The sequence below is a fragment of the Bos mutus genome, chromosome 3, assembly GCF_027580195.1.
Source record: "Bos mutus isolate GX-2022 chromosome 3, NWIPB_WYAK_1.1, whole genome shotgun sequence".
NCBI classification, from domain to species: domain Eukaryota; kingdom Metazoa; phylum Chordata; class Mammalia; order Artiodactyla; family Bovidae; genus Bos; species Bos mutus.
Window position 1 is genome coordinate 110917267 of NC_091619.1, and position 22422 is coordinate 110939688.

The window sequence follows — 22422 nt, forward strand, 5'->3', positions numbered from 1 at the left end:
TAGGAGTTGTTATTTACACCTCAGTGAATGAGACACGTTATCAAACTTGTGATCTCTGTGAATCTTGTAGGTAAAAAAAGTATCGTATAATTTTAATTTGCATTTATCTTATGAGTAAGGCTGACCATTTTTTCCTGTGTTTAAGGTCCATCCACTGTTTTAATATAGTTCTGCCAGTGTCTCATATTTATTTGCACCTTCCGTCTTCTGCCTCCCTCTTGTACATTTAGTTTTCTAAACACACTGTCCAGGGGTCTGGGTAGCCATGCCATTTTTCTTTTGATTCAGTTATGCAGTTAACTTTATTCCAAGTTTTATACTCTTTTTACCAAAATGTAGCCTTCATATGGAAAAATGCCCCGATCACAGCATACAGCTTTATCTTCTCTTTTTCCCTTTTGGCCATGCCTCGCAGCATGTGGGATCTTAGTTCCCCAGCCAGGGATCAGACTTGTGCGCCTGCAGTGTAAGTGTGGAGTTCTAGCCACTGGACCGCCAGGGAGTTCCCACAGTGTAGAGCTTGGTGAATGTTCCAGATCAAGAAACAGAATGTTAGCAGCTCCCAGGGGCTCTCTTTTGTGCCCTTCTCCCCAGGCAGCTAGCTTCTGACCCTTCAGGTTAGTTTTACTTAAAAAAAAATAAAAGGTTTGTATATGCATAATGAAATTATATGAAAGGTATAAATGTTTTTGCCATGTGGCTTCTTTCAGCATCGTAAAGCTTTATTTTGTGCGGCTCCGGGTGGACCGTCCCCCTCGCTCTGCAGTGTCCATGGTTCTAATAGACCGCATTTGGTTTATCCACTTTACCCAGGCAGGGAGGGCACTTGGGTTGTGCCCAGGGCAGGCCTGTTACGAGTACAGTGGTGGAGTGTTTGTGTATGAGGCCTCCCGCCCCACACCCCACAGCAGTGCTAGGACGTGACGGCTCCTTTAATGGCCTCTGTGTTCAGATGAGTACGTGGAGACCCAGGGAGGGGTGGCAGTTGCTCTAAGTCACACATCTCGCAGGGCTTCAGACCAGGGCACGTCCTCAACACCACGGGTCCGGCCCCTTCTGGGTCCCGAGCACGTGTGGCCCCGTTGGCTTCCCCGATAGCTCAGCTGGTGAAGACTCCGCCTGCAATGCAGGAGACCCGGTTCGATTCCTGAGTTGGGAAGATCCCCTGGAGCAGGGATAGGCTACCCATTCCTGTATTCTAGGGCTTCCCTGGTGATGCAGATGGCAAAGAAGTCGCCTGCAGTGCGGGAGACCTGGGTTTGATCCCTGGGTTGGGAAGATCCCCTGAAGGAGGGCATGGCAACCCACTCTAGTATTCTTGCCTGGAGAATCACCTTGGACAGAGGAGCCTGGCAGGCTACAGTCCATGGGGTCACAAAGAGTCGGACACGACTGAGTGACTAAGCACAGTCCCTTGACAACCACGGCAGGTGGCTTCTGGCATCCCCCTTTTTCCAGAAGAGAAACATTTCCCAAATAGCCAGTGGCCAGGTGAGGTTCTGTCTGAGGCATCTTCAAACATACACAGGAGTTTAAAAAAAAAAAAGCAGGCTGAGAACCAGATGCTTGGACATTGATCTGTTGGACAAGCCCTAAAATAGAATGGGCATAAAAAAACTCTTGTTCTCTTCTGAAAGTTTCATGGTAACTCCTAATATAACCCCTGAGTTATACAAAATAAAGGTATTGTCTTTTTGTAACTGCACTTATTCTGCTCATAAAAAGTGCAAGTATGAAAGCTCACGCTGGAGTGAATAATAAGTGTTTGCTGAGGTTTCATAGGCAGATGCTCACTGGTGGAAATTCCTTATGCAGTGACCCCAGGCCATCAGCAGTCAGCAGGCTGCCATGACCTTCCCGGACACCCCATCCAGAACACCCACCAGCCCCCTTGCACCCGATCCACTTCCTCTTTCGTGGCTCTCTCAGCGTCTGACGTGTTTTCTGGTTTGTCTGTCTCTCCCCCAGTGCAGGTTTGGGCTCGGTAGGCATCTTGCCTGTCCTGGCCTTGGGAGCCCCCCGTCTAGAGCAGACACTGGGCTGGCATCTGCTGGGAGGGGCACAGGCCGCCCACTGAGCCTCCAGGAAAGAGAGAGGCTCCCACCGCCCAAGGCCAGGAGAGCCTGCTGCTCTGGGCTTCAGTGTCTGTCCTTCCGTCTCCCCTGCCCTCTCCTGGGCTGACTTCTTACACCCGCCTGGTCCCTACGAGGCGTCATCGTGGTTACCCTGGCCGTGAAAGAATGAACAGCACCGTGCGTTTGTGACCTGGTTCTAATTACATCCTGCTGTGATTAAGTTGTGTAGGTAGTTTATGGAAATCACCGAGGAGATAATCTATAAAATACTGTTTCTAAATGTTTTGAGCCAGAAACACGATCATCTAATAACTTAAGCTGGGTGTTCCTAAATTGGATCTTTCTAATATAAATTAAAGCTCTAACATGGGCAGACATCCAGAAGTTAAATAACAGACTTTATTGGTGAATCCACAAGGAAGCAGCCATTTTCCCAGCCCTGCTGGTGGGAAGGCAAAATGGTGCAACCCCCACGGAGGGAAATTTGGCAACAGCAGCAAAATTACACATGCATTTATTCTTTGTCAGGGTGGTTATACTTCTTGGAATTTATTCCAAGAATACCCGAGCAAAAATATGAAAAGATCCACGCAAAGGGTGTTGGTTGTGGTGCCGATTGAAATAGCAAAGAATTTTCAGTATCAGAGACTTGCCATAAGTGGGACTGGTTGAGCAGACTCGAGTATTTCAGTGCGGTGGAGTGCCTGCTGTGCAGCTGGGGAGACAGTCAAGAGTCCGCGGCTGGTGCTGAGGAGTGCTGGCCTGGATGCCCGCAGTTGACCTTTGGCAGACAGTGCAAAGGTCAGGGGCACTGACCCTCCCTGCAGCTGGAAACCCACGTGTCATTTATAGTCGACCTCCCTTGACCCTGGTTCTGCCCCAGCCAAGGTTCGCACCTGTGGATTCAGCCAGCCGCTGCTCATGGAGTATTTTCGATGTTTGGGGGGAAAAAAAATCTGCCTATGAGTGGAGATTTGCAGTTCAAACCTGTGCTGTTCGTAGGCCAATTGTGATTAAATTAAAAAGTCAGAGTGTACAAACATGTCTCTGGTATGCTACTGTTATGAAAAGAAAATATTAAATATATACATGTATTTGAAGGAAATGGGAGGATAAACCATACCTTATTTATTTTCAATGCTGCCTTTGGGGGAGGGAGGGAAGCAGGATGCTGCTGCTGCTGCTAAGTCCCTTCAGTCGTGTCCGACTCTGTGCGACCCCACAGACGGTAGCCCACCAGGCTCCCCTGTCCCTGGGATTCTCCAGGCAAGAACACTGGCGTGGGTTGCCATTTCCTTCTCCAATGCATGAAAGTGAAAAGTGAAAGTGAAGTCGCTCAGTCGTGTCTGACTCTTAGCGACCCTATGGACTGCAGCCCACCAGGCTCCTCTGTCCATGGGATTTTCCAGGCAAGAGTACTGGAGTGGGGTGCCATTGCCTTCTCTGAAGCACGATGAGGGGACACACAAAATCTGTGCCTTATTTTGTCAGCTCGACTTTAGGACCATGTAGATGTTTTATAGCAATATAAAAAAAGTTAGGTAAAAGGTTTTGATTTTTCAAATTTTGGTAGACATTGTCAACATTCTCTCTAAAAGGTGTGTGCTCTGCACTCTTTCCTCTCACACCTTTTCCAACGACTGAATTAGCATTTTTAACAACCATGCCAATCTGTTAGAAACAGTGTGCTCTTTTCATCTGTGTTCCCCAGTGACGAGAGTGATTAAGCATCTTTTCATCCTTTTATTAGCCATTTTGCACCTCTTCAGTGAAATGCAAGTTCACAGCTTTTTTCTGCTTATTTATAAAGTCTCTATATGTCACAGATTTACTTTTCTTTTGTTGATAGCTTTTAGGTTCGTGACCTCATTTCCCTTAAAATTATCAGGCCTGACTGTAGTAGCTGGTGGTGGTTCTGTTGTCACATGTTAAAGGGTTTTTACAGTAACTTTATTTTTGGCTGTTCTGGGTCTTTGTGGCTACACAGGCTTTTCTCTGGTTGTGGCGAGTGGGGGCTCCTCTCTAGTGTGCAGGCTGCTCTTTGCAATGGCTTCTCTCGTTGCAGAGCGTGGGCTGGAGGGTGTGTGGGCTTCAGGAGTTGTGGCTCCCAGGGTCTAGAGCACAGACTCAATAGTTGTGGCTCACGGCTTAACTGGTCTGCGGCAGCTGGGGTCTTCCCAGATCAGGGATCAAACCCGAGTCTCCTGCATTGACAGGTGGATTCTTAACCATTGGCAAGTCCCAACAGGTTTTTTCAAAAGGACATTTATGTATGATATGTTTGAAATGCACAGGAACTTCCTGCAGTAACTGTGGGTCAGACTTCCCTAAACTGTTCAAGTGCTGGGTGGTCAGCTCCTTAGCTCCTTGGAGCAATGGAAACTTGGTTTTCTTTTCCTTTGAAAAAAAAGTTGCCTGTGGCTGGTTATCAGTCTAAGTAGTAAATAGCTGGTAAATGTTCACTTATGTTGCTCTTTGTTGAATATGTATCTAAATTTGATTGTCTTTCTGATTTGAGATTGTTACTGACTTTTAATAACCAAGGATAATCTTTTTATATTCTGGTCCATTGACTACCCAAATGAAACAGTACTTTCTCATGAAAAAAAAGAAAGGATACAGTGAAAGTTTTGAAACTTTTCAGAACATTTTGGAAAGTTTCCACAGCTGCCAGCACCTGCTGTTGGCCTGCGGACACCTTGCATGTTTCCTGTTTCTCTAGGTCATCACTCCATGTAGGAAGCTCATCCTGTGTGCAGATAACAGGAAGGAGATGGAAGACTGGATTGCAGCCCTGAAGACGGTGCAGAGCAGGGAGCACTTTGAGGTGAGAGGAGAGCGCCCCCGTCACCCCCCGGTCACCCTCCGCCCTGTCACCCCCCCCCCGGTCAGTGTCACCCCCTGTCACCCCCCGTCACCCCGTTACCCTCCCCCCTGTCACCCTCTGCCCGTCACCCCCCGTCACCCTCCCCCCGGTTACCCTCCTCCCGTCACCCTCTCCCCCATCACCCCGTCGGCCTCCCCGTCACCCTCCCTGTCACCCCCATCACCCTCCCCCTGTCACCCCCCCCGTTGGCCTACCCCCGTCACCCTCTCCTCAACCCTGTCACCCCCGTCTGCCTCCCCGTCACCCGCCCCATCACCCTCCGCCCATCACCCTCCCGTCACCCCCTGTCACCTACCCCATCACCCCCGTCATCCTCCCCTGTCACCCCCCATTGGCCTCCCCCGTCACCCTCCCTGTCACCCCCGTCACCCCCTGTTACCCTCCCCTGTCACCCTCCGCCCCGTCACCCCCGTCACCCTACCCCCGTCACCCTCTGCCCGTCACCCCGTCACCCTCCCCCATCACCCCCGTCGGCCTCCCTGTCACCCCCATCACCCTCCCCTGTCACCCCCATCGGCCTCCTCCCGTCACCCTGCCCCTGTCACCCCCGTCACCCTGCCCCTGTCACCCTCCGCCCGTCACCCTCTCCCTTCACCCGCCTGTCACCCTCCGCCTGTCACCCCGGTCACCCTCCCGTCACCCCCCCATCACCCTCCCCTGTCACCCTCCCCCACCACCCCCATTGGCCTCCGCCCGTCACCCCCATCACCCTCCCCCTGTCACCCTCCACCCGTCACCCCCGTCACCCTCCACCTTTGACCCCGTCACCTTCTCCCTGTCACCCTCCCCCCATCACCCTCCCCTGTCACCCTCCCCACCGAGTGCACAGTCCCAGCGTTGCCCACGCGGGCCTGTCTGGTCTGCGGCTCACTGTCTCAGGTGCTCCTTGAAGGTTAAGGCTCATGGCTCTACCTGTGGGGTGTCAGCTGGTGACCCCGTCTGATTTCTTGTTGAACCTCGTCCAAGTTACCACATTCGGGAAGGTCAGAGGGGCGCCTCACATTCACCATCTTTGGCCCCCATTACTGCAGCCCACCCAGTACAGCATGGACCACTTCTCAGGGACGCACAACTGGTACGCCTGCTCGCATGCAAGGCCCACCTACTGCAACGTGTGCCGCGAGGCCCTGTCCGGGGTCACATCCCATGGACTGTCCTGTGAAGGTACGGGCGGTGTGTCTGCCGCCGGGAGGGGCCCCGGGATGTGATGTGAGGCGCCCTCGGGGTCCAAGCGTAGTCACTTGTGGTCAGGGCAGCGTCAAGGGGCCTGTGTGAGGCCGCCCTTGTTTACTGTGCCCATGCAGGAGTCTGGGTAAAGGATTTTTTGCAGTGACGGAACAAGGTGAAAAGAGGGAATTGGTAGCATCGAGACACAAAGAGGAAGTGTGAAGGACGCAGAGGGAAAAGAGATTTAACCGTCTCGCGGCCACAGTGCAGCTGCAGCCCTGTCTGGGGCCATGTCTTCCAAACCAGAGGGCAGGGGTGCAGGGCTCGGGTGGGAGAGGGAGAGGAGAGCCGTGGCCCAAGGCCCAGTGCCCACCTGCTGCATGATCACAGACAGCTGGTGACCTTAAGAAGGGCTTTCACAACTTTTAAAGGTTGAAAAGTACCGAAAGAAGGCAACTGTGGTGTGACACAGAAAAATCACGTGACCCTTAAGTGTCGTCAGTTTCTGTGCATGAAGTGTGGCCACGCAAACCTTCGTGCTGTGGGGGCCACGAAGCCCGAGCTGCTCACTCTCTGGCCCTGACCAGAGAGCCTGCTGACCCTGGGCAGGCTGGCCACCTGGTCTCCCCGTGAGCGATGTGCACGCAGGCTGGTGGCTGCGCTTAGACGGGAACTGAGCGTCCACGCTGCACCCACCTTGGCCAGGAGAGCAGGGCCGCTCACCCTGGACTGCAGCCTCGGCACCGGACTGACATGCTCATCCTCTCCCAGTGTGTAAGTTCAAGGCCCACAAGCGCTGCGCTGTGCGTGCGACCAGTAACTGCAAGTGGACCACGCTGGCCTCCATCGGGAAGGACATCATCGAGGACGAGGATGGGGTACGCCTGGGGGACCCTGTGTGGCCCCTCTCGTGCTGGGCTGAGAGGCCCCCTGGCTCCTGCCTGGGCTCAGTTCTCCTGCTCCAGGGGAAGGGGGACAGGGTTCCCTCTGCATTGGTCCTCCTGGCATCCGGGCGTCCCGAGCCCTGTCCAGTCCCTGGGAGTTGTGGGTGCCCGGCAGGGGGAGCAGAGGTGTGGGCAGCCTCTGCAGACTGCACCCCACCTCCTCGTGGGGAAGAATGGCTCGGCCGAAGCCGTTTCGGAGCACTGTTGCCGAGGAGGAAGCTTGGCTCGCGTGGAGGTTGCGGGGACACCCTGGCGCCCCCCCGCCCCAGCGCGTGTCTCTGTGTGGCTCGCAGATCGCCATGCCGCACCAGTGGCTGGAGGGGAACCTGCCTGTGAGTGCCAAGTGCACGGTGTGTGACAAGACGTGCGGCAGTGTGCTGCGCCTTCAGGACTGGCGCTGCCTCTGGTGCAAGGCCATGGTGAGAGCGCCTGCCGCAGCGGGGCCAGGAGGGTCCTGGGGGCGGGAGGGGGCCGGCGCCCCCTGTGACGAGCAGGTGCCCGTTGCAGGTTCACACGGCGTGTAAAGACTCCCTGGTGACCAAGTGCCCGCTGGGCCTGTGCAAAGTGTCGGTCATCCCGCCCACCGCGCTCAACAGCATCGATTCCGATGGTGGGTACTGTGCTCTCCTGTCTCAGCCGTTTCCTCGGATTGCCTTCTCCGGGCCCTCTCCTCCCGGCTCTGGAACTGGTTATGTTGGTGATGTTGAAATGTGGTCGGACAGAGGTCAGACCCAGCCGCTGTAGGGGGAGGTGCTGGTGAACAGGGTCCTGATGGCAGGCTGCTGGGCACCTTGGACTCGCGGCCCAGATTCCTTACCCAGACGTGGCGGGTCCATTGGCTACTGAGTAGGCACCGAGCGTGAGGCCCTCCTCTGTCTTGGTGTGGGCCGCCCGTCAGCTGGTCTCCGTTTAGTAGGTGACACCTGTCCCATGCTCTCCCAGCCCCCCACCGGGTGGTCCGTGAGGGTGCGTAGTAACAGCTGCTAGTGGGCGCGGGGCGTGTGTCTCAGGAAGTCGGCTGCCACGTTGAGAGCCACGTCTGGCATTTCGAGTCCTGTAGAGGTGAGGCCGGCTCCCCTGTACGCAGGAGGATGATGTGGAAACCTGTGGATTAATCTCTTGCTGGTTTCCTGGGTGTGTACGTGCAGGTTCTATGTCCCACGGGGGTGTCTGCTTGGGCGATTGAGAGCGCCTTGGTGTCTTCTGTGGCCCTCAGATCTGCTTTGTCCTTTTCCCTCCTCACACGCAGGCTTCTGGAAGGCCACGTGTCCTCCATCCTGCACGAGTCCGTTGTTGGTCTTCGTCAATTCAAAGAGTGGGGACAACCAGGGGGTGAAGTTCCTGCGAAGATTCAAGCAGCTGCTGAACCCCGCCCAGGTCTTTGACCTCATGAACGGAGGACCACACCTTGGGTAGGAAGCCTGTAAAATATCTCTTTATTGGAGTTTAAAAACTGTGAAGATAATGTATGCTTACTTAAAAAGATTCAAAGATACAGGAAATTTTAAATGGGAACTAACCCTTCCCAAACCCCACCGGCAGAATGGTTCATAGTCACGTGTCCTTCCAGCTTTCCAGGGCATGTGTGCACCCCAGGCAGGGGTGGCCTCTGTTCCCTGCTGTTGTGCAGCGTTTTGTACGGTGTCAGCTGGCAGCAGTGTGTACGTGTTCTGACGTCAGGCGTTACAGGTTGGCCTCATTCTTTTGAATGACTGCTTAGTTTCAAGGGCTTCCCTGCTGGCTCAGATGGTAAAAAGTCCACCTGCATTGCAGGAGACCTGGGTTTGATCCCTGGGTCGGGAAGATGCCCTGGAGGAGGACATGGCTACCCACTCCAGTATTCTTGCCTGGGAATCTCATGGACAGAGGAGCCTGGCAGGCTACGGTCCGGGGGGTCTTGTTTCGGGAAGATGGCACCGGCAGCAGGAGCAGAGGCGTCCTGAAGGAGCTCTGAGTCCCCTGGGGCATCCAGGAGAAGTGCCGATGGCCTGCGCTGCGGAGGGGGTGGTGCATGGCCTGGCCCTGGGTGGTGGTGGTGCTGCCTTTCTCTGAGGAAGGAGATGTGGGTTGGGAGGCGCCCACGTGATGCTCAAGTGGTAGTTCTGGTGGACAAGTGTGGTCTTTCAGGAGAGCCGAGGGGTCAGCATTAGGGCCATTTGGGGCCATCAGCCTCTGTGTGGTCCCTGAAGCCGGAATGAGGATGAGACCGCCCAGCTAGAGGCTGGGGAGTGAGCACAAGGGCATGGGGTCCTGGGAGGGGTGCTGCCAACGAGGAGCAGGGGGACCCAGAGGGGCACCGGGAGGGGACAGAGCTGGAGCTAGAGGGGCGCAGGGTGGGCCAGGGGACGGTCACACACACGTGGGCAGCGTGCTGCAGCCTGGGGCTCCTGAGTGACACGGGGGTGCTGGCTGACAGGGGCGGGGGCGAGGCTGGGAGGCCTTCGCTCTCGGTGCCTGTGGCCCCAAGCGGGTGCAGTGTGAGCGCAGCAGGGCTCCGATCCCCCGCAGGCTGTTTCAGGGTCAGCTGAGAGGAGCACAGGAGGGCACCCGGCCCAGGACCGACTGGCTGTCGTCTGTCCCTTAGAACGGATCTCACGCCCTTGACATTGTTTCCTTGGCAGCTTGCGTTTGTTCCAGAAGTTTGACACGTTCCGGATTCTGGTCTGTGGTGGAGATGGCAGTGTGGGTTGGGTCCTCTCCGAAATCGACAGCCTCAACCTTCACAAACAGGTACTGGGGGTGGAGGGTCCGGGCCAGGGGAGAGCGAAGCCGTGTGACAGAGGCTGGGTCACCTCGGGTGATGCTGCCCGCCCCCTGGGGTGGTCTCGGAGGGAGGGCAGGGAAGCCTGATGGCATTGTGGGGACCCAGGGCCGGACACAAAGAACACTCTGGTGCAGGAGGGTCCCAGGTGCGGGCAGATCTGGGTGTGGCTCCTTATTGGGTAGTGATGGCATCTGCTCAATGCCTCTTGCTGGTGAGCCGGCCGGGGTCAGAAGAATACTTGGACTTCAGGTCAGAGTTAGGGCTGTGTTTTAAGTGTTGATTGATTTTCTACACCAGCTCCCTCACCCCTTCCCCCTCCCAATAATTAACCACTGGTAGCATTTCAGTCGGAGAAGGCAATGGCACCCCACTCTAGTACTCTTGCCTGGAAAATCCCATGGACGGAGGAGCCTGGTGGGCTGCAGTCCATGGGGTCGCTAGGAGTCAGACATGACTGAGCGACTTCACTTTCACTTTTCACTTTCATGCATTGGAGAAGGAAATGGCAACCCACTCCAGTGTTCTTGCCTGGAGAGTCCCAGGGACGGGGGAGCCTGGTGGGCTGCCGTCTGTGGGGTCGCACAGAGTCGGACACGACTGAAGCGACTTAGCAGCAGCAGCAGCACTTCAGTACAGCTTCTCAGGTGACTCAGGTGGTAAAGAGCCCGCCTGCCAATGCAGGAGACACAGGTTCTATCCCTGGATCAGAAAGATCCCCTGGTGGAAGAAATGGCAGCCCTCTCCAATATTCTTGCCTGGAGAGTCCCATGGACAGAGGAGCCTGGTGGGCTGCAGTCCGTGGAGTCACAGAGGGTCGGACAGGACTGAGCGCGCACACGCACGCTCACACAGCGTCTCGGTCCTGAGCGCGCACACCCACGCTCACACAGTGTCTTGGTCCTGAGCGCGCACACGCACGCTCACACAGCGTCTTGGTCCCTGTCCTTCAGGCCTCTCCACCAGAATGCACGCAGGACAGCACGTGAGGGACTTTAAATGGACTCACAGCACTCACGCGGTGTACAGTGTAGTAGCGTTGTGTATTTTAAATCGCCACACTGTGAGCACCTCTGTCCCCAGGAAATGCAGGTCTGTGGTGGTTTTCCGCGGCCGACGGAGGTGGGCGGCTGCACCAGCCAGGGGCTAGTTGTTCATCTTCCCACGCTTATGGACACTTAGGTTGCTTCCTAAAGACTGTGCTGGTAAAAAACCACATGTGCCCTTTCCCAATTATGTTCTTTTTTGAAGAGCCCCCAAATTGAAATTTCGGTGATACTGCCAGACTGCTTTGCATCAGGGCTGTCCCAGTGTAGGTACCTGTCGCTCATAAACCTTGCCACGTGCTGGCACCGTACATCTTACAGCTCTTGCCCCAACTTAGTAGACTAAAAAAACGGTATGTTTCACTGTTATTTCTTCATACTGGTGAAGGGAAACATATCCTCAATTAATTATGAGTTTTGAAATGAATCACCTCATTTTTTTAACCTACAGTAGTTTTCTGTTGGGGTATTTATTTGCCTTTTAAAAAACTGATTTCTGAGGATTACTGGGGATGTGAACTCCTGGTTGGCCGCGTTTTCCCTCGGTTGTCACTTGTCCTTTGCTGAGTTGGTGGTCTTTGTAAGTGGGCTGGAGCTTTTGCTGCCCGTGTTTATTTCCGGGAATGTTAGAGAGGGGATGGAGGGCTGGTGTCCGAGTCTGCTCAGCAAGAGGGAGGCCCACTGCTTAGGAGAGCGAGTACTGCCCCCTGCTGGTGACGTTCGAGCAGTACGCTTAGGTCCAATTTTAAGGTTCCTTCCCTTTCAGAATTGTAACTGAGCTTTACTATCACAAGTCAGGAAGGTAGTTTCTCATGCATTCGGCTGTGTTCGGAGCACGTTCGTCTTCTTTGGCTTCTCTGTGGCCCTTGACCGTCAGGTCACCCCGGAACCCCTCGGTGCTCCTCGCCTTTTGGCCGCCCGTCCAGTCCCCGCTCCAGATACCAGGCCCCACCTGGTTCTCCACATGCTCAGCACCCGCAAAAGCCAGTGACTCTTAGCTGAGCCCCAGGGCCACGTCCCCGGCTGCCCCGGACCTCCTTGGCTGCCTCTGGTGCCTCAAAGCTGGCATTCCCAGCCCTGCCTGCCCCCTTTCAACCCTTTCCTTGGAGTCTGCCTGCCTGCCATCCGAGCTGGAGATCCGACAGGGGTCTTGAACCCTCCCTCGTTGTCTCTGGTTCTCCTGTTGCCCCGGAGCATCCAGCACAGCCGTGTGTGCCGCTGCAGTGTTGTCCTGGCCCCCGGCGCCATCTGTCCACTGCTTTTGGGAGCCTTCCCTCGGGCAGCTCTACTCAGGCCGTACCTGAGCCTCTCAGGTCTGCCCCACTGCCCCCCCCACAGCCCTGAGACCTTCACTTGGGCTGCTCTGCTCCAGGGTTCGGTTAAGGTCCAGACTCGTCGTGTGATTCAGCAGCCCCCGCTGGGCGCCTTCTTCCTCCTCTGCGTCTCTGACTTCCTCTCTCCTTGCTGCCCCCTCTTTGGAGCTCTGGTTTGACAGGGAGGGGGGTGGTCTCTGCTCCCAGACCCCTGTACCTGGGCTCTGCTGGGCTGTCACTGTGCTGCCTGCCCTTTCCTTTGAGGCTCCCGAAGCCGGCTCTGGCCCTGTCTGCCCAGGGCTGGGCATCCTTGGCCTCACCTGCTTTGGCCAGCGTGCTGTCCCTGGCAGGGTATAGGGCCTCCCTCGTGGCTGGGGCAGGTGACCTCGGGCTGTGTCGCGCGTAGGGAGGACTGGCAACCCTCCCCACACACATGTTGTGCTCGGCAGTTGAAGGCTGTTGGGCAGCCTGTGTCTCGGGAACTTCCTGAGCCCTGAGCTGGTGAGGGGGGATTGTGCAGGAGGCTCTGGGTGGGAAATCCAGGTGGCTGGCAGGGCCTGAGCGGGTTGGGGTTGGTCCCCGGGGAGTGGCAGGCGAGGGGGTGTGGGCTGAATGGAGGGGGTGGTGGTTTGAGGGTCACAGTGGACGTCCTGGTGCCTGTCTGGACGGGACTTACAGCTGTGGCAGGTGCTATCGGGCAGAGGTGAGCTTGGCGCTGGGGACGTGCTGTCGTGGGTAGGGAGCAGGCGAGGGGTCACAGCCCGATTCTTGGGGGCTCAGATATCGCCACTCGGGGCGGGACTGTGGTCATCGCTGTGAAGGTGGGAGGTGACAGAGGGCTGACGGTCAGATGTGTCGGCGGGTGGGGGGAGGAGCGTCCGTCAGGCTGGGGAGACCCCTGGCTGCCGCCGTCTGAGCTCAGCCCTCACACGCTTGCTGGACGCAGCCTGCTGACGCCGCGCCCCCCACCCTGTCTCAGTGCCAGCTCGGGGTGCTGCCGCTCGGCACGGGGAATGACCTGGCTCGCGTGCTGGGCTGGGGCTCGGCCTGCGACGATGACACCCAGCTCCCGCAGATCCTGGAGAAGCTGGAGAGAGCCAGCACCAAGATGCTGGACAGGTGAGTGTGCCGCGTGGCCCCTCAGCCCGCTGTGCTCAGCCGGGGCCCTGGGAAACCGCAGGCCTTCTGCAGTTACTTGTTAAAAAAAAAATTTCACCTCTCTGAGCAGGACTTCTTTCTTCCGATGGGTTTTATCCGGTGATCAGACTAGGGAAGCGCTGACGAGCAGAAGGGGTGGGGTCTGTGCCCTCGGGTGGCCAGGTCTCACCAGCCAGGCCTGGGTCCTGTGCCCCTCAGAGCGGGAGGCGGCCCTGTCCCCTGCGGCCACCGCAGCCTCGTCTGTTACCCATTCTCCTGGTCGCAGAGTCGAGCAGTCCCGTGTTCCCAGAAGCATCAGAGTTTGGGGTTACTGCCCTCCACGTGTTTAGAAATACTTGAGCATCCTTCCCGAGCAAGCTGCTCTGAGCTCCTGTGTGAACCCCCAGACCACAGCCCGTGGGACTTGCGGAGATGCCCCGTTCGCTCAGAGGGTCCCGCACTGCCGTGAGCAGGCGTGGTCTTGAACGCGCTTGGCCGCCTCTGCTGTTCCTGCCCCCTCGCCTCCGGAGGATGAAACGCCCGGAGCGCCGAGCCGGCTGCCAGCCGAGTGGCTCAGCTGTGCAGAGGGGACACCCGCCCAGCGGGTTGTGACATTTGTTCTCAGCTAAGTGAGGAGCCGGCTCAGGGCCCGGGGGGGCTTAATACAGGCTGACAGACACAGTTAAAGTTGTCAGAGGATCTCGTCCCCACTGCTGGCCGTGAGATGGGGAGGTGGGGAGGCCTGGGGCCCGCCTGGGGCCGGAGCCAACTGGCTAAGCCCCTGTGTGTGTGCAGGTGGAGCGTCATGGCCTACGAGACCAAACTACCCCGGCCCGTCTCCTCCTCCACCGTCACTGAAGACCTGAGCGAGGGCTCCGAGGTATCGCCATGCGCTCGCCCTGGCCCCTCCCTGCTTTGCCTCCCCTGCCCCCCCGGCCCCCGCCAGAAATGCCCTGCTCTAGGTTAGCCCCTTGCCGGCTCAGGGCCCTCTGAGGTGAGGCCGGGTCCCATGGACGCTGCCCCATAGGACTCGGAGTCATCTGGGGCTTCTGGGGTCTTCCCCAGGTTTGGGGTCCTTGGTGACGATGATGGTCTCCTAGGGCTTCCTGCCCTCTCAGTTCAAGGCTGCGCCCTGCCGCCCACACTCCGCCCACCCAGGCTCCCGCTTGGGCCCCTCCTCCGTGTCCCGCCCTCCCAGTCGGTCTGTGCTAGTTCGATGCTGAGCTCTTCTTTCACTTTGTGGTGGGTTTCAGGAGTTAGAGTTTCCCTCAGGGCCCAGACTCTGCTGAGACTGGGCAGCTCAGGTGCACAGCTGTGCTCAGGCCTCCAGGCGAGCCCCTGGCCGAGCAGGCAGAGGGGCTGTGCCAGGGGCCATCTGCCCGCCCTGAGGGTCAGGGGAAGCCAACCCTGGTCTCCCGGCCACACCTGCTTGGGCTGCTGGGACCTATCCTGTGAGCAGAGAACGTACAGTTAAGAGCAGGCGCGTACGTGGGCAAAGCCTAAAGATTGACCCTCCGGCTGATAGTAAAGGGCTTGACACACAGGGGGAGAGCCCCCGCTTCTGCAGGCAGGTGTGGGCGGTGAGGAGGGTGATGGACATTGAGGGATGACGGGGGCCTGGGCCAGGGTCCCACTTGACAGAAACGTGGTGAGCCTTGGCTACAGCCCCGTGCCGCTCGGGAGGAGCCGGGTGCAGGAGCGCAGCCCGGAGCAGTCTGTTAGGATCCTTGGTCCACGGCTGGACGCAGCTGTGAGATCTGTCAGCTGTGTGTGAAGGGAGGCGGGCCGGGCCGCGGGCAGGGACAGCGCTCATGGCCTGAGAGTGACGGCCGCCCGCCTGCCCCCTGGGCCAACTGCAGGTGCAGCAGATCCTCTTCTACGAAGACTCGGTTGCAGCCCACCTCTCCAAGATCCTGACCTCCGACCAGCACTCCGTGGTGATCTCGTCGGCCAAGTGAGTGCCTGGTGGCCTGGGGCGCCGGGGGTCCCAGCGGAACGGACCCTCTGAAGCCTCTGTCTCCTCCCGCAGAGTGCTCTGTGAGACTGTGAAGGACTTTGTGGCACGGGTGGGGAAGGCTTATGAGAAGACCACTGAGAGCTCGGAAGAGTCGGAAGTCATGGCCAAGAAGGTAGGTCCCGGGCCCCTGGGGGCGGGGGGCGTTGGGCATCGGGGCAGGGTGGCACGCCTCCACTCCTGCCTCCGTTCCCCGCCCAGTGCTCTGTCCTCAAGGAGAAGCTGGACTCCCTGCTCAAGACCCTGGACGACGAGTCGCAGGCCTCGTCCTCCCTGCCCACGCCGCCCCCCACCATCGCTGAGGAGGCGGAGGATGGGGACGGGGCGGGCGGCAGCTGTGGCTCCGGCTCCACGGGGGCCCACGCTGTGGGCTCAGCCTGCCCCACCCGGCCCCAGATATTCCGGCCTCGCGAGCAGCTCATGCTGAGGGCCAACAGCCTGAAGAAGGCCATCCGCCAGATCATAGAGCACACAGAGAAAGGTAGCCGGGCGCAGGCCCCGGCCTGGGGGGCGGGGGTGGGCACTCTTGGTGAGAGACGGGGGCCCGCCACGCAGGCCAGAGCCACTCTGGACCACCTGACGTGGGCCAGCACCCCTTCCTTGGGGCCTGTGCCCGATGGAGAGACCCTGAGTGAATGCCGGCGCCTTGGGGGCACCCCCGGCTGGTGGAAGGCCCTCCGCACTGCCTGGTGTCAGGGCTCCACTCCCTGTGAGGGCCTCACCTGTGGTCGCTCTCCAGATCTCGGCTTTGTCCAGTGAGAGGGGGGCTGTCCCCAGGGCTGGGGGTCTGTGTCCAGGAGGGAAGGGGCCCAGGCCAGAGGTGGCGGATGAGGCCATGGGATGGAAGGAGAGGCTGGGACGGGGTTGGAGGCCGGGTGAGCCGGGGCGGTGGTCAGAAAGGCAGGGGCGCACGTGTGTCTTGGTTTCTGAGGCAGGCGTGGGCCTCAGGGATGAGGGGCCTGGGGCCTGGACGGGTGGTAGGCCCTGGTGTCCAGGCTGCGCTGCTGACTGCCTGCGACCGGCTGCTGCCGGGAGAGACACACCTGCCCAGGATCAGAGGCTCACACGGTGCCTCACTCCTTTTCTCTGACTCTGTTTGCTAAGCTTCAAAGAGAAGGCTGTAAAACCACCTTGACCTGTAAACCTCACCCCGACCCTGAGGTCCCTCCCAGCGAGTTTTTCTCTGTCCTCTTGTCTGTCTCTCATCACCCTTGGAAACATATCTCGCACCTTTTCCGGTCTCGTTAGACCCATCTCACTGAGCAGATCAACCTGCTCCTTGCGGTGAGACTAGTGAGGTCATGACCTCGCTCCCTGCTCCGGTGTGGGCACGGCTCCCTCCTCCCAGCCCCTCCAGGCTGTGCAGACCTTCACGTGTCACTCTCCCCCGCTCCCGTCTCTTTCAGCCTTGGCCCGCCTCCCCAGCCTGTTGGCACGAGTGCCCGGGTGCCCCCATGTGCCAGGGCCGGGGAGACAGAGGGTTGGGTCGGAGCTTCGGGCCTGAGCCTTCGGCCGAGACGAGGGTGAGGGTGGCGAGGCCGGTCCGTGTGCTGCCTGGCGGCAGTTGCGGGTCAGCCTCCACATGCTCAGCTGACACCTTGCCTTGCGCAGCTGTGGACGAGCAGAACGCCCAAACCCAGGAGCAGGAGGGCTTCATCCTCAGCCTCTCCGAGTCGGAGAAGAAGGACCTGAAGTCGGATGACAGAGCAGGCCATGGCGAGGGCCACAGCGCCTCCAAGGGCCGGAGCCTCCGCAGAGGTACAGGGCCCTCTTATTTTGGGATGCTTGGAAGCGTGAGGGACTCTCTCGTGGTTGCTATGGCCATGTGAATGTGTGAAGAGTCTCGAACTCGCCACCTGTTTGGTGAACCACCTGATGTGTGTGGTTTACCTGCTGCAGGCCCAGCAGGACCCTGGGTCGGGAGGGGCCTTGCTGCTGGGGCCCGTGCTTCCCTCCGAACCTCCCTGCACGCCTGGCCAAGCGGGTCCTAACCGAGGGCTTGGGGCCTCTAGGCGCAGCTGGCCACACAGACTGCCCTCTGGGGACCCTTAGCCGCCGTGGAACAGCCCCGCCTCAGTGGCTCCCCAGTGCACAGCCTTATGAGCCGCCGGGAGAGCCTGCCCCAGAGTTTCCTCACCGCCATTCCCGTGCGGAACTGCCCTCTGCCCGGGCCCAGACCCGGCCTGACCGTGGTTGGGGCCGGCCCCTCTGCCCCCACTGGGGCCCATGTCTGGGAGGCGTCCGAGCCCTGCGGCCTCTCCCCTTGGCTGACCGCTGCATGTGGCCACTGCTCACTGCCTTGGCCTGTCTGCGGGCCCCCTCCCTGACAAAGCCTGCTGGAAGCTCAGTGGCCTGTCTTCTGTCCTGTCTGACAGTGTCCAAGTCACCCTGCGAGAAGCTGATAAGCAAAGGGAGCTTGTCACCAGGCGGTTCTGCGTCTCTGCCTCCACAGTCAGGAAGCCGAGATGGCCTGCCAGCGCTGAACACGAAGATCTTGTTCCCGAGTGAGTGTTCCCCCGGGCTGGCCAGGCTCCCCAGCCCCCCACAGAGGCCTGCGTGTCTGGGGGGCGGGGGGAGGGGGGGCGCAGGCCAGGTGCTAGCCTGCCAGCAGCTGTCACTCTGCCTGGAATGGGTCTGAGGGCTCAGCGAGACCAGGCCCCTGCACTCCAGCAGTTCACAGGTCTGTGGGCAGGACAGGCGGAGCTCAGGCTTCTGTTGTGGCTCTGTGAACAGTGCCCTGGCATGTTACACCGGGCAGACGGCTCCCAGGTCTGGGGTCCCAGACAGAGGTCGTTGAGGTGATGCCTGAGCTGGGTGCTGAGAGATAAATAGGAGCTGGGCTGAATGAAAAGGGAGGGCCGGCAGCAGGTGGTGGAGAGCCAGTGGTCACCCCGTTGTTCCCAGCTTGACCCACAGCTGGCTGCCAGGAGGGTCGGGCCGCCCCTGCCTGCATTGAGCCCAGAATCGCGTCGTCATGTTGGGGCAGCTCCTGCTGCTGCTGCTCCGGGAGGGAGAACAGAGTGTTCTCAGTACGGAGAAGTGATCCTAGGGGTTGAAAGCGTTGAGAGGACTCCCATAACTCGCTTCCGGTAGCTTTCTGGGCCTCCTGCGCCAGGCTGAGCACACGCTGCTCATGTAAGTGGTTTGGCAGTTTTTAGGTGACTCAGCTGCATAGAAAGAAAATTTTAGAAGTTCTGGGGAGAAGAGGATGAGACAGATTTGGTTGATAAGCAGCAAAGATGTTACTGGACAGCATGGTCCGGCAGAATGTCCAAAAGCAGGGCTCCGACGGAGCTTTACTGTTCATGACATAAACTTGAGAAGATTGGGGCAGGTATCCAGGGGCTCCGGTCACCTGGAGGCTCTTTGATGTGCAACTTTTCCTCATGGATTTAGCCTTAAAAGTTGAGTGACTGGCCCAACCCTAAGGTTAGTTGCAGCGGAGATCACTTTGGTGGAGTTGCTTGGCTTTAGTGACAGCTGTCTTTATAAACTCTGTTCTAACGGGTCAGAGGTTACCATCCAGTGTTTGTTTTTGTTCTGCCAGTGTGGGTTTAGGAGAGTGGTTTTTGACCTGAGACTGTTAATTGTCGAAGTTTGGACATCTTTACGCGGTGTTTTAGAAGCACCTCATTATGATAATGCTCTCCGAAGAACATGTGATCATCACCCTCTTGAATCCAGGGCCCCCAGCCAGTGCGGTCTGCTCCCGTTCTCTCCCCAGCAGATGTTCGCGCCGGGATGTCTGGTACGCTGCCTGGAGGCTCAGTCATCAGCCGATTGCTAATTAATGCCGATCCCTTTAACTCTGAACCAGAAAACCTGTGAGTATGGGGTAAACCAAGCGGGCCTGTTGTTAGCTCAGTGCTGGTACGTAGAAGTCTGACTGGGAAATAACTTGAGAAATTCATGAGCAGTTGACTGGTTGACCTTTTCCAGCTGCTGTCGGCCATTAAGGAAAACCCAGAAAGGGTGAGGCTGCAGGGCTGAGGGTGGCTGGAACTTCTGGGACGGCGGTGGCCGTGCTCATGCATCTCTGGCTTCCGAACGTGCTGGCGTGCTGAGGCTTCGGCAGGTTCAGAGACCAAGACGGGCTGTGCCGTGTTCTTGGTTGTCCTCTCTGGGGTCCTGGGCGGCCCCACGTGGGCACCACCTCCTGACCGCATCGCGTTGCCTTCCTTGTGGGTCCGCCGCTCCCCCGTAAGCACAGGTCCCAGGCTGGACGCCCCTCCTCGCTCTCCCCAGGAGATGCTGTCCTGGGTTTGGACTCTGCCCGCTGCGTGCCCTGTCCTCTGCCCAGCGTCTAAAGGCAGCTCGGGCTTTCGTGCAGCTTGTCCTTGTGTGTATAGAAGCCATTGTGGGACACGTGGCCTTTTGAAGGCCCTAGGTTTCCCTTTCAGCCAGCTGATAGCAGGTTCTGGGCAGCCAGGGCTGGTGGCAGGGGATGGAAAGGTGCCCACACGTGTGTCTGGGCGGCTGCTGTCAGGAGAGGCAGGCATGGCCTCCAAACCCAGAGTTTCCACGTGGCCCGGCGGGTCTCTTCCTGGGGTGACTCCCAGGAAAAACAAAACAGAAACACGGCCACACCGAAGCGTGGGTACGTGTGTTCACAAGTCAGGGCTCAAAAGTGGAATGGCCCAGACGTCTGACAGTGGGGAGCAGATGGACGGATGGAGCGTGTCCCTTGGGGCTCACTGTCGGGCTGTTGCCGGCTAAGGTGCTGCACTGGACGAGCCCAGTGTCTGCGGCGTGTAGGCACGCTCGGTGACGGGGACAGATGCAGAGGGCTGCGCGTGTCAGTCTGTTCCTGGGAGCCGCCCAGACCTGCAGCACCACAGGGCAGAACGCCGTCAGTGCCGCTGGGGCCCTGGCTCACGGGTGCGGGCTTCGTTTTGGGGGACGAGCTGTTCTGATGTTGATTGTAGTGACTCTCTGAGTACATGGAAGTCATTATTGGGTTGGGCCTCTTAAGTGGGTAGATTTTACGGTATGTGAATTGCGTCTTGGTCACACTGTTCCCTCCCTTCCAAAAGCTAAGTTTTGTCCTCAGAGGCTGGTCCGCAGGGCTGTTCTAATGGGCCCGAACCCCCCTTTGCAGAGAGTATTACACGGAGAAGTGTGTCATGAACAATTACTTTGGCATCGGCCTGGATGCGAAGATCTCCCTGGACTTCAACAACAAGCGTGACGAGCACCCGGAGAAGTGCAGGTGGGTGCGGCCCGAGCACGCCTGTCCTGACGTGGGCTCTGGTTCCCCCTCTGGCCGTGGGGTTTCTTCTGGAGCGCGGAGCACTTAGGCAGAGCCCAGATCCAGAGCCTGAGCGCCTCGCTGGAAAGCAGGCGTGTCCGTGTATAGTGGCCACAGCAGCGGGCAGTCGCGGGTCGCCTGCAGGAGGGGTCAGGGCTCGCCCACCTCTCGGGCTCTCGAGCAGGGGCAGCCCTGAGGGGTGCTCAGGCTCTCCCCCTAAATCACTATGTGCTTGCTCCCCCCAACTGAGGGAGGAGGGCGACTGGTGTCTCCTTCCCCACGGTGGCCATCAGCTGGTGGGGGACCATTAGAGGAGCTGATGTGGAGTTTGGGGGAGAATAGCCATCGATGCAGAGGAAAAACAGAACCAGTCATGAGAACTCGAAACCCTGGGAGCCCTGGGGCTCAAGTGTCGGAAAAAGGCTCAGGCGTCCCCGGGGCGCCCGCACCACCAGTGCGTAACGGAGCCCCATCGCGTGACCAGGCCCTCGTCAGTGCAGACAGCTGAGAGGCACTGTTGGAATGCGTGTCATCTAGCAGAACGAAGTAGGTGAAGGAGCGAGGCCTCGTGGAAGATGGTTTTTTTAGAAACTTGGAATCTTGACATAACCTTGCCTGAGTTTGCACCTTTGAGATGACCTACTGAGAAGATGCCATTTCTACAAATCTAGCTTGAAGAAGTAGGGGAAGGTCGGCAAAGGGGTGCTTTACCAAGGGCCACAGCCGGGCGCGTTACAGAGCCCGGGAGTGTGGGCAGGAGGTGACCCATCAGAGGCGTTGAGTCAGCGGCCGCTGGTGGGAGGAGCCCCGATGCGGTCATGCGTGTTCGGGACCCGGGGTGGCGCCCTCCACGTGGGGTGAAGTGCAGGTTTCCGCTGTTTCAGCTGTAAGTCAGGTTCCTGGGAAGGACTGAGAAGACCCGCTGGAGCGTTTCTCATCAGCGCTGACGCACGGGAATTACAAGTGCACTTCTGTGCTTTCCTGCACTTCCCAAGTTTGACTCATTGGGAAAGACCCTGCTGCTGGGAAAGACTGAAGGCAGGAGGAGAAGGGGACGACAGAGGATGAGATGGTCTGATGGCATCACCGACTCAATGGACATGAGTGTGTGCAAACTCCGGGAGATGGTGAAGGACAGGGAAGCCTGGCGTGCTGCAGTCTGTGGGGTCACAGAGTCAGACATGACTGAGCGACTGAACAACAAACATAATTTTATAGCTGGAAAAAGTAATTAATTTGCACGTTTTTTGTGAGGCTCTGTGATATCTTACCTTTCAGGATAGGCTTACTTCTTGGGAGCATTAGTTTCGAAAAGTAGAATTTCATGTCAGTGGACGTCTCTCTCGCTTGTCTCACACGGATGTGTCACAGGCATGTCCCTCCTCCTCTCGCACTGTCGCTGCTGGGCACGTGTGCCTGGTGTGATCGGCTGTGAGGAGGTGACTGCTGGCCGGCCGTGTGCTCTTCTCCCCAGGAGTCGAACCAAGAACATGATGTGGTACGGAGTCCTGGGCACCAGAGAGCTGCTGCACAGAACCTACAAGAACCTGGAGCAGAAGGTCCTACTGGAGGTGAGCGGGCGGCACCCCCAGCCCTGCTCCTGAGCAGCGGGGCCCCGCGGCCCGCAGTGGGTGCCCAGGAGGACGCCCCGCCTGACGCCGCCTCTCTCTCTTCTCCTCTCCTCTCCCGCGTCCCCCCGCGCAGTGCGATGGGCGCCCCATCCCCCTCCCCAGTCTGCAGGGAATCGCAGTCCTCAACATCCCCAGCTATGCCGGAGGGACCAACTTCTGGGGGGGCACCAAGGAGGATGATGTACGTACGGGGGTGCTG

General features: G+C 58.3%; 1 protein-coding gene across 3 annotated transcripts in view; it reads left to right on the forward strand.

The window, feature by feature from the left end:
* Positions 1–22422, forward strand: part of DGKD (diacylglycerol kinase delta) — a 109395-nt gene that overhangs the window by 71793 nt on the left and 15180 nt on the right. For 2 of the 3 annotated variants that reach the window (XM_070368518.1, XM_070368520.1), the window contains 18 exons: positions 4798–4902; positions 5994–6126; positions 6901–7007; positions 7367–7492; positions 7581–7683; positions 8323–8485; positions 9695–9803; positions 13173–13312; positions 14126–14210; positions 15190–15284; positions 15360–15459; positions 15546–15825; positions 16956–17102; positions 17720–17848; positions 19069–19168; positions 20443–20553; positions 22067–22163; positions 22297–22404. In XM_070368518.1, coding sequence (XP_070224619.1) covers positions 4798–4902; positions 5994–6126; positions 6901–7007; positions 7367–7492; positions 7581–7683; positions 8323–8485; positions 9695–9803; positions 13173–13312; positions 14126–14210; positions 15190–15284; positions 15360–15459; positions 15546–15825; positions 16956–17102; positions 17720–17848; positions 19069–19168; positions 20443–20553; positions 22067–22163; positions 22297–22404 — 2238 coding nt within the window. The remainder of the gene's footprint in view (positions 1–4797; positions 4903–5993; positions 6127–6900; positions 7008–7366; positions 7493–7580; positions 7684–8322; positions 8486–9694; positions 9804–13172; positions 13313–14125; positions 14211–15189; positions 15285–15359; positions 15460–15545; positions 15826–16955; positions 17103–17719; positions 17849–19068; positions 19169–20442; positions 20554–22066; positions 22164–22296; positions 22405–22422) is intronic. The other variant, XM_070368519.1, reaches the window with a different exon arrangement.